The sequence below is a fragment of the Phacochoerus africanus genome, chromosome 14 (genome assembly GCF_016906955.1).
Source record: "Phacochoerus africanus isolate WHEZ1 chromosome 14, ROS_Pafr_v1, whole genome shotgun sequence".
In the NCBI taxonomy this organism is placed as follows: Eukaryota; Metazoa; Chordata; class Mammalia; order Artiodactyla; family Suidae; genus Phacochoerus; species Phacochoerus africanus.
In genome coordinates, this window is record NC_062557.1 from 34,158,747 (window position 1) to 34,169,955 (window position 11,209).

Consider the following 11,209-nt stretch of genomic DNA (forward strand, 5'->3'; position numbering starts at 1 on the left):
CTGAGCAGGAACGAGGGAAGTGCCTGGGAGATTTGCATTTTAGATAGATCACTGCAGGGTCCATGTCGGGTAGGAGGAGCCAAGAACGGGGGCTGGGAACCAGCTGGAAGTGATGCTGAGTGCCAGATGCAGGCAGAGTATTCATGAGCAGGCAGTCCTAATGAGAGGGCAGGGGCTTTCTGTAGAAAGCCAGGAAGTTGGAGTTCCCATCGTGGCTCAGTGGTTAGCGAATATGACTAGGAACATGAGGTTGCAGGTTCGATCCCTGGCCTTGCTCAGTGGATTAAGGATCCGGCGTGGCCGTGAGCTGTGGTGTGGGTCGCAGACCTGACTCAGATCCCACATTGCTGTGGCTCTGGCGTAGGCCAGTGGCTACAGCTCCAACTGGATCCCTAGTCTGGGAACCTCCATATGCCACAGGAGTGGCCCTAGAAAAGGCAAAAAGACAAAAAAAAAAAAAAAGAAAGCCAGGAAGTTGAGTGATGATGGCGGTGTGGTAGGGGAGGGAGAGACACAGTGGGGCTGGCGGGTTTCTGACTCTGCACCTGGGTGGATAAGGGAGCTGTGACCTGAGATGAGAAAGACGGGAAAGGGAAACAAACCTGGAAGAGAGATGTTGATGGCTAACATTTATTAATCACTTATATGGACTGGGCATTGTGCCAAGAGTTTTTCATGCATTTTTCTCATAACTCTATAAAGCAGATATTATTATTCTTTTTTTTTTAACCTAGCATCTATGAGGACGCAGGTTTGACACCTGACCTCACTCAGTGGGTTAAGGATCCGGCATTGCCGTGAGCTGTGGTGTAGGTTGCAAATGCGGCTCGGATCCTGCGTGGCTGTGGCTCTGTCTGTGACTCCGACTGGACCCCTAGCCTGGGAACCTCCATATGCGCCCAAGTCGATTTTGAAATCTTAAGACATGGCTCTCTTACAGAAAACTGGGCAATCACAAACATATAGCGGCATCAAAAAGAAATGTCCACCAAGTTAAGTAGACCTTAATTATAAGTTATTGTGTTGCATAGTAATTATCCTTAACAGTAAGCAGCTTACTTAAATAGTAGTCATTAACATAGCACACGTTTCCCAAACTGTGTCCCATGGAGTAGTAGTTCCTAGATATGCTTTATTTTATTTTATTTTATTTTATTTTTTGGTCTTTTTGTCTTTTTCAGGGCCGCACCCTCAGCATATGGAGGTTCCCAGGCTAGGGGTCCAATCGGAGCTATGGCTGGCAGCCTACATCAGAGCCATAGCAACGCAGGATCCGAGCTGCATCTGTGACCTACACCACAGCTGACGGCAACGCCGGATCCTTGACCCATTGAGCAAGGCCAGGGATCAAACCCGCATCCTCATGGATGCTAGTTGGGTTCGTTAACCGCTGAGCCACGACACGAACTCCTGGAGATGTTAATGGTTGGATAAGAAAGGTCTTTGGAGTCAGATAAGCTTAGGAAATGCTGATATAGTTTATTTATTTATTTATTTATTTTTTGTCTTTTCTAGGGCCGTTCCTGCAACATATGGAGGTTCCCAGGCTAGGGGTCTAATCGGAGCTGTAGCTGGTGGCCTAGGCCAGGGCTACAGCAATGCGGGATCCAAACAGCGTCTGTGACCTACACCACAGCTCACGGCAATGCCGGATCTTTAACCCATTGAGCAAGGCCAAGGACCGAACCCACAACCTCATGGTTCCTAGTCAGATTCGTTAACCACTGAGCCACGACAGGAACTGCACCCAACCCCTGGTTTACATTCTCTTGGTCAGGGGGAGGGCAGTGGAAAGGCTAAAAGTGTAGACACTGGGACAGATAGCCTGGAATCAAATACTGCCCTTGACCAGCTGTGTAATTGCGGGCACCTCACTAACTCCTCTAAGAGGCAGCTTTCTTCTCCCCATGTGTGCCCCGCCCCCCATTCATTCACAAGAGGCTGACATCAGAATACCCTTGGTTGAGGGGGCCCCTCAGGCCTTGCCTATTTCTTTTGAAATCTCCTGATTGAGGCTGCAAGATGATAGAGTAGGCTGAGAAAGCAGAAGTGGGAAGGAATGATTTTCCAGATTTTTCCCCCAGCACATAATGAACACTAAATTACCAAGCTCCAAATCAGAGCAGGCCAGGGCCAGAACAAGTCTGACTTCCCAACCACGAAGGGAAACTGATAGGAATGATCAGAAGCTTCTGAATCCTCACTGTGTGGCCCAAGTGCTTGGCTCTCAATAAAGACCCTCACCATTCCTTTAGGTAGACACTGTTGTGAAACACAGGGGAAGAAAGAGCAGCTGTTTCCTGTTCTTCTCTGGAGGTGGGTGGGGTGGGGTGGAGCCGAGGGCAGGCATCCCCCGCCCCCAGTGTGCCCAGGCCTTTATACACACTCCCACAAACAGCCTGTTCCAGCCATCAGAGGGGCTGCTGCCTAAAAGGGCCACTTTTCAGCCTCGAAGCCGAGTCCAGGCCAGACCTTTGGTGACCTGGCAAAAGCTCTGCCCTCTCTGTTCCTTGTTTCTGTCCTTTACAAGGTGAGGAATATGGATGGGGTGAATTTTAAGGCCCCTGGCAGCTGAGCGTGCTTTGGTTTGCACCTCTGCAAACCAAAAGGGTTGTTTCCACACGCTTCAGTCTTGCCTAACCAGACTGGTAGGGGCCGACTGACCAGAAATGGCTACTCTCATCGCTCTTCCAGGGGCCTGTGGGCCAAAGACAAATCTCCCTTCTCACAACTGCGCTTAGGGCTTGCCTCCTTTGCTCTCAAAGATAAATAGCAGCTGGGGCCCCAGATGGGAACTTGGGTCCTGCGGCCTTGATACTCTGGAACAAAGGCTGAGCAGGATGGGGAAGGGGCCTTCCCAGAAAGTGAGGGGAGGGGAGCCCTGGGGCTCTTTACGGCTTCACCTCTCGGTAGGACTGGCAAGCCTGGCTGTTCTTTCCTTCCCACGGTTTTGGGAAGGAGTGGAGAGGGAACTCTCCATTCCCCTCTCTTCCCTTTATTCTCCCTCGGATTGGGGTCTTTACGCCCCTCCCTCTCTTTTCCTCTCTCTGAACTTCGCCTCTTTATGCCTTTTTAGGCCTGGCCTCTCCAGCCCCGGGTGGAGGAGGGGGGGTCTTGTATTCTTTTTTTTTCCTCCTTAAGGCCAAGTCTCCCTCCCCCACCCCTTTCCCGCTCCCCCTCCCCACCCCCCCTCCGCCCCGAGGCATTGTGGGAGGAAACAAGATGTGGGGCGAGAGCGGCGCGGGGAGAAGCCCGCAGTGCGGGGCCGGGCGGGCGCAGCCAATGGGGAGCGCGGACGGCGGCGCGCGCGGCGGGGGGGCGGGGGCGGGGCGCTATTTCAGGGGGGGCCGCGCGTCGGCCGAGCTCAGCGGCAGAGCGGAGCGGAGCTGTGAAGCGTCACCGCGGAGCGGGCCAGCGGGCGGGCAAGCGGGCGCGAGGCGGAGCGCGGGCGGCCGGGAAAGCTCGAGGGCGGACGGCGGCGCTCGGCCCGGGCCTGCGGGAGCCGGAGACCGCGGCGGCGGCGGCGGCGGCTACTGCCGGAGGAGCCGAGGGTACCCCGCCCTGCCCGCGCCCTGCCTCAGGCCATCGCTGCTCCCCCGGGGCCTGGTGCGGACTCGCCTCCGTGAAGGTGAGCGGTGGGTGGGGGCGGCGGCCCGGAGCCGGGCGGGTTTCGGCGTGACGCCGCCGGCACCTCTCCCGCCCAGGGCTGCACACCCTATGCCCTCGCGACCCTGGGGGCGCGGCCGGGGCCCCGGGCTGCGGAGGTGTGCCCCCCCCCCAGTCCCCCGGGAGTCTCCCTGCGCCGCGCGGAGGCCCCTGGTGTCGGGGCCGGGGGAGAGCGGTGGAGCGGACTCGGGCGTGACGCGGCTCCTCCCGCCGCTGCCGCCACCCTCTGGGGCGTCCTTCCTGCAGGGAGGACGCCAGTCACTCCGGCGCTGCTCCAGGCCAGGCGGGGGAGGGCGGCCGGCCGGCAGGGCGGAGGTGGGGGCCGTGGACCGGGGGGGGGGGGAGGATGCTTTCTCTGGGCCCTGGTGCTGGCCTTCGGGACCGCAGCCCTCTGGAGGATGGGGTGGTGGAGGGAGGCGGCCCCTTGGGGATCCGAAGGCTTGGTAATACAGGCGTTTGTGCGTTGGGGGCTGGGGAGGGCGGGCGGTGTCGTTCGGAGGCTCGGCCTTTTTGTCGCAGGGCCGGGGATGGAGGAAGGGGAGCTGTCCTGGGGTGCTCTCTTCGCCTTTCAGAGGAGCCCTTGGCTCGTGACTGAGGCAGCTGGCCTCGGGCCCTCTGGTCATCCTTCAATCTGGAGGCCCAGGTTCCTGGCTTTTATTTTTCTCTCAGGGAGGAGGGGCTACACCGGCCCCTCCCTGTCCTTTCCTCACTGGCACCTTGGACAGGGGAGGCTGGGGCTCGGCCTCAACACTCAAACGCCTGGGGGCTGGGGGTGAAGAATTGTGGCATTGTAGTCACAAGACCAACATTATGTAACTGCAGGCTCTTCTGGAGGGTAAGGTGGCTTCTAATTACTGTGACAAAGTTGTTCCTTTGGACTTTGGGGCATGGGGGGGGGGCGCGAAATGAGGCAGTGGAGCAGGTGAGCTTGCCGGCGGCTGATTTCATACAGTTTTAACCAAGCCCCACCCCCACCCAACCCATTTGTAAACAGTGCCCCCTTCTGAGTGGTAACCTAGGATAGGCCACCAGGTGACACTCGTTTTCTTGACACTTAAGGAGCCTTGTAATAGAACATTCTCTCTGCGCCACTCCCTCGGCCTTTGCTCAGACACTTTGAAGTTGCTGTGTTTATCTTCAACATTGCTTTTTAAAATGAGGATGTTGATTTTCCCCAGCTGGAATAGGTAGGCCTTGAACAGGGTTCTCCTGATCTTTTCCTCAACTCCAGCTGATGCTCATGGACTCCTCTTAAGGCTCTGACTTTTCCTCTCCGGAGTGTGGAAGCAGAGGTTGCTGGGGCATTAACCTTTTGCCCTGCCAGCCTTTACTGAAGTGGAACCGGCCCTCCTTAATTTGACGATGCGGGACAAAGGTGCCCCAGATGCACTGAAGGGCTGCTTGGTGTGCCTACGTTTTTCACATCTGGTGCAGGCTGAAGAAGTAGTCATGAATTCTGCTTCTCTTTTCAGCCCATAGGCTAATGGGAACTCAGATCAAGGTGGTCTGGAATGATAGCATTCCTGTCCTTGAGCAGACAGGTCCATGTGTAGCTTTGTATCAGACAGGGCTGGAATGACAGCATCTTTTGTCTGCTGGGCAATTTGGAGAGTAGTCGTGTGTAGGGAGCGGGGCGGATTGCTACTGCTCTTTGGGATGGGACTCTGGTCAAGGACAGAGGATAGAATTTTGCAGTTCATCTCCTCTGCTCCTGCATAGCACCTCACTTGTTATAGACTGCCAGGCAGGTCCTGGCCAGTCCTTTTGGAATTTCTGTCATCCTAAGAAGGGACCCTGGAACTCTGGTTGCTATAGGATGAATGCCATGGCTTAGATGGCAGGGATACAAAACAGTGCTGTTAAAATAAGAATTCTTCACCTTTTGTTGTCTCTGTCACCACTGGGCATTGGTAACCTAGAGTTTGGCAATATTTCTGTGAAGGGCCAGATAATGTTTTAGGTTTTAAAGGTCATATAGTTTCTTGTAACTGCTCAACTTTGCCATTGGAGTGTGTTTCTATAAATCTATTTACAAAAGCAGGTGTCAGGCTGAATCTGACTAATGTGATAGACCACTGTATATAGATTGTCCTTGCTTGCAATGTTCTCATATAACTTTAATCCTTATAACAACCCCTGATAGAGAACTATCCTTGTTGCTAAAATGGAAATAATCAAATGCAAAAAGATGAAGTGATTTATCCAAAACCACAAGAGTTCACAGGACCAGAAGGCAAGCCTGATTCATCTTTCCACTGTGATACCAGTGATGTAATAATGGTCATTAAGTCAAGGGCTTATTATGTTCAAGTGTTAAAACCACCTGGTTTACCCTCAGGTTAATTCTGAAGTCCCCATTTTAAGATGGTGGAATGATAGCACAAAGGTTAAGTAACTTGCTCAAGGACACAACTGATCGATGGTACATTGTAATATCTTGGCTATTGGTGCTATTAAAAAATAATGGAAATAGTTAAATTTAGAGTTGGAAAAGCCTCATTTTTTATGTGGTAAAAATTGATGGTTTATTATGTCTTATTATTTACGTTTTGTTTCTCAGGCTAGGTGATCACTCTTAGGAGTTCCCTCTTCTAATGCCTCATGTCTGTGTTTTCTGCTGCCCTAACCTTCTGTGTTTGCCTCCCCCAAGGAGGCCCCACACCCATCTGCTACAGTTCATGCCCATAGTATGGGGTTGCAACCTCATCTCTCTGCTTCTTCTGCAGTGTCACGATGTCTGACCGGAAGGCAGTGATCAAGAACGCAGACATGTCTGAGGACATGCAACAAGATGCCGTTGACTGTGCCACGCAGGCTATGGAGAAGTACAACATAGAGAAGGACATTGCTGCCTATATCAAGAAGGTGTGGTAGGAGAGCTGTGGCTGCTGGTCCAGGGGTAGGGGTGGCTAGCTGAGCTGTGTCCCAGGGAGGGCTGGAGTTGGGGACACAGGTATATTCCATGCAAACAGAACCCTAGGAACTGGCAAAGCAGACAACTCAGGGAGTGATTCTTATTTACTAAATCATTCACTTTAAGAGCTGTTAACAGGAACTCTGTTGGAGTGTGTGTGTGTGTTTACAGATAACTGTATGACTATAGAACATCAGAGTGAAGCTTCAGGATTAAATATAACTGTCCCAATTCAAAACTATTTAAAATGAAGATCAAGGATGTTTGAATGGATAAAATCATATACAAATTTTTAGGAAGTTGCATCATTTTAAAGCAGGATATCCCTATAGTAATCATCATTATGTAGGAGGTTTTCTTTCTCTTAAAAAGGACTCTCGTACTCCATTACCTCCTCCTCCTTACCTTCTTAAGAAAGGGTAGGCTTGAATATATGTATGTATTTTTTAAATGAGCAGTATTGGGACAGTAGGCTTAGTTCCTGAATGAATGGGTGAATGGATATAGTAATGGTGAGGAAGCAGCTGAGCCAGAAGTGAGAGGTGGTACCCAGAGTCCCTGATTCCCAGTCAGGATCCATGTCCATTGTGGCATAGTCCCAGTCTTTCGTAGTCTCAGTTTTGGTATCCCAAGGTTGCCTAAGAGTCATGGCATTTTGGTGCACACAGGTGGTAGGGTGTCCTTGAGTTTTACAGAACTTTCCTACCCAGATGCAGGGGATGAGAAAGGGGAACGAGTCCTGAGAGACTTTTTCTGTGTGCAGATCCAAGGGGTGCAGAGCCAGCGGGGCTGCTAGGGGTTCTGGTTCCTTGTTGAGTGATGGTTTTTCTGTCCTGTTCAGGAAGAAATCTGGAATTATGGACTCCCAGAGCCAGAAGAGTCCTTAGATTATATCTGGTTCTGCTTTCTTGTTTTGCTGATGGGAAAATGAGACCCAAAGAAGTGACTGTAGTGCTCTCCTATGTTACACAGAGCCTTTAGTCAGGAATAAAGCTGGGTTTGGTGACCCATGACCTTTCCACTGTTTCCTAATACCTTTTGGAGTCATGTAGTGTGGGAGCTGTGAGGAGGCTAAAAACATCGTAGGTTGAGCACCTGGGGGACAGAGCCCTAGGTTTGGCAGCATTGCTGGGCCCATGGTGGAGGGCTGCTGTCTGTTCATGATCATGGCAGAATGCAACTAGAACTGAGCCATCTGTTTCCTGTTGTGTCCACAGGGTGGCAGGGAGCTGCCTATCTGATTAGGTGGCAAGGATTTCCTAGTTGGCTTTGATGCTGAACATGTACCCCTGAGAGAAATGAGGGAATTGCCTTGATCTCATGGCTGAGGTCTTTGTTCTGGAGCTTACAGTCCACACAGTACCTGACACACTGGAGGGCCTTTAATGTTGACCCAGAACTACTTCCTGGTACTCCTGATGTTTGGTCCCATGCTTCGCTCTAGGTCGCTGGTTTTTGGTGTTTGGGAATGCTGGTTTAGGAATGTGAGAGGTGGTGGGCGGCAAGTCAGGGAGGCTTGCTCCTCTGTTTTACTCACGCTTTGTGATACTGGAATGGTCTTTTATTCCACTGGCTTTTCTGATTCCCTTGCTGAAGAATCACAGGGTGGGCTAGAATGAAGAGAAATAATCAGGTGTAAAGTGCTAGAGAGAAATAATGGAGCCTTTGTGGTGGTACATTATTCATGAGGGAAGGAGTGTCCTAGCCAGCCATAGAACCTGAGCTCCTGAGGTTCAGAGAACTGAGGCCAGGGGATGGGGGTGGGGTGGGGTGAAGCAACAACTAAATTAGTCATTCTGGTTTCTCATCTTCCAGCTGTCCTAATCACCTTTCTTCTCTTTTTTTTTTTATTCTTCTTTTAGGAATTTGACAAGAAATATAACCCTACCTGGCATTGTATCGTGGGCCGAAATTTTGGCAGCTATGTTACACACGAGACAAAGCACTTCATCTATTTTTACTTGGGTCAAGTTGCAATCCTCCTCTTCAAGTCAGGCTAGGTAGCCGCAGTGAAGGTGTCTGTGGCGGCGGCAGCGATGGCAAGCAGGCGGCGTTGCTGGGACTGTTTTGCACTGGGGCCAGCATCAGGATGTCCTCTCCAATGGCTGTGCTACTGCATGGACTGTATACTCGATTTCATGTGTATGTCGCAGTAAACAAAACCAAACTTCTTTCTGTTTAGTTGCCTGGGGAAGAAGGCTGCTTTATGTTTATTTTTCAAGACTTAAAAAATTTTTTTGGTTTATTGCACTAGGAAATCTCTCCCACCCCTCCCCTTTCTCTTTCTCTCCCTATACATAATAAAAAGCCCTCAACAAAGCCTATAAGACTAGGAGGGCTGGGGAAAAGAAATAGGTTTCTGGAGGTGGAACTAAAACCGTGCAGCTGCCTCTTCCCGGTGGTGGATGCTGCTTTGGGAGGGCCAGGGAGGCTGCCGGGGGACAGTGTTAGGATTGGCAAGGAGGGAGGGAGTGAAAGGAGGATAGGGGGATTGATTTTAGTACCAGGGAGAATATTCCACTGAACTGTGATTCCACGGCTTGGGGCAGAGGGTGGGGCGGGGGCTGGATTCTTTAAGGGGCCCTGAGACGTGTTTGTCTGTGGTGTGTGGGAGTGGGGAGCAGACTTGTCTTGCTGTCTTTGTCAGGAGAGTTTCTAAGTAAGGGCTGTGTCTTTGTGGATTACCTTCTTTTATTCTTCCTGCCAGAGCTCATGCTAGGAGGATGTCGAGGGTAGGATTAGCTTGATTTTTTTTTTTTTTTCTTTTCATTCTTCTCTCCTTCTGTCTGCTCCCTGCTTAGCCCTCGGTTTTCTCATTCCTCTGAAGTTCTCTTAGAGCAGCCCCTGTTAGTAGGCTGGCAAGGGAATTTCAGGTGACTAGTTCCTTAGTTAGGTCTTAGCAATCAAACCAAATCAATGTCTCCCATAATTCTCCTCTGTGTACATGTGTGTGAGAGTGTGTGTGTGTGTCTCTTGGTTTGGGGTAGAGGGGAGGGAGGGGTAGGACTGGAATCTCTAGGGTGTATGGGTAGATAGGGTGCACAGTTCTGTGTGGGGGCCTTTATGTAAAAACTCTGAGGGTGTCTGTTTTGGGGGTGAAGATGAGTATCACCACTTCCTCCCTAACCATCTGGCCTAGACACCGTTTGCCTGGGGCTGTCTGCTCCCAGGGAGGCTTTAGGAGAATAGTCTAGGATGAGTGGCCGTGCTGCCATCCACCCTGGAGCTGGGTCTCAGTGGAGAGGGAAAGTGACTTTGTGAGTGGTGGCAGCCTCTCTTGGGGGGCAGGGATGGAAGTGATAAAAGGCTGTTGAGGGGCTTTGGGGGAACTTTGGAGGAGGTCAGTCTTAGTGATGAAGCCAGGAATCAGGGGATAGAGCAGGGCTGTTAGTGGGAGGAGATTCCAGGAGGAGCGCTGGGAAATCTTGTCTGTGCATCAAACAGGGATGGGGTGGTGGGGGCGTCATTGCTGGTTGAGCTGTTGATTCTTAGAAATCTCATTAAAAACTCTTCTGTGTAGGGTTGATGCTGTGGGGGGGTGGGGGGTGGGAGGGGATTAGGGATCCAGCTCATTTTTTTTTCCTCCATCCTTGGGATTGGTGGGGAGGCAGGAGAATGCCCCCTCCCCAAGCCTTTAGTGTGTGCTGAGCTTTCTTTTTGATGCTGACAGGGGAGGGTGGGGACTGGGATGGTGAGTGAGTTCCCTATATCAGATCTTTTTGGTGGGCACAAGACTGCTTGATTTTTGGTTTTATTTTTTTAATGAATGTCCAAATCTATGTTTCCCCCTGCCCTCCCAGACTTATGTGGCCAGTTGGAAATGTCTGGTTTGTGTTCATCTCTCCCTCATTTCTGGAGCAGGGGTTGAGACCCCACCACATCTCCTATGCTCTGCATCCACGCCTCTTTTGGACATTAAAGGTCGATTGATGCACTCCTGAGCTGTTGAGGTTTCTTGGGGCAGGGGGGTAAAGGGAATGGCATGGTGGCAGTGGTGTCGCACATGGGTTGGGTAGGTATCCAGGGTGGGGTAGGATGGGGGCTTAAGAGGTAAGACTGTGCAGAGAGGTACTGATTGGCCTGAATCAGATCTTAGTTGTAGGGCCTAGGCTTGGGCCCCTTAAGTGGGGGGAAACTAACCAGCAGCACTCTCCCACAAGAGTTCCTGGGTCATTGGTGGAGATGGCTCAGTGAGCCACAGTCTTCTGTAGAATAGATGCTGTGTCCCAGTTTCCAGTTCCAGGTCCCAGTTTCTGGCTGGGAATGGGAAAGCTGGAGGTCTTCAGAAAGATGGAAGCTCTTTTAGTAGAACTTGAATGAGTCTCTGACTCCTGGGTTATTCTGGTTGTCCCAGTTGGAGCTCCTGCCCCCATACACCTGGAGAAGTCTAGAGTATCTGGAGAGACATCTGAGAGGATCTACCCACCCTGACCCTAAGCCACTGAGGTTTGGGCTTATGGCTACAACCCTTGTGGAGGGTTTGAGGGAGCAGAGGTATTTCTGTTAGTTATTCACTGAAAAACATTTGTTTCTTTGCTTTTTAGGGTCGCACCCATGGCATATGGAGGTTCCCAGGCTGGGGGTCTAATTGTAACTACAGCTGCCCCCTACAGCACAGCCACAGTAACA

The 11,209-nt window shown here is 51.4% G+C and overlaps 1 protein-coding gene across 1 annotated transcript; it reads left to right on the forward strand.

The window, feature by feature from the left end:
- The first annotated feature begins 3,371 nt into the window (after nt 1-3,371).
- DYNLL2 (dynein light chain LC8-type 2) lies at nt 3,372-10,521 on the forward strand. The gene is made up of 3 exons (XM_047757921.1): nt 3,372-3,628; nt 6,393-6,531; nt 8,443-10,521. Exons 2-3 carry the CDS (start codon nt 6,400-6,402, stop codon nt 8,578-8,580), a joined length of 270 nt encoding a protein of 89 aa, XP_047613877.1. The 5' UTR covers nt 3,372-3,628; nt 6,393-6,399; the 3' UTR covers nt 8,581-10,521.
- The last annotated feature ends 688 nt before the right edge of the window (nt 10,522-11,209 follow it).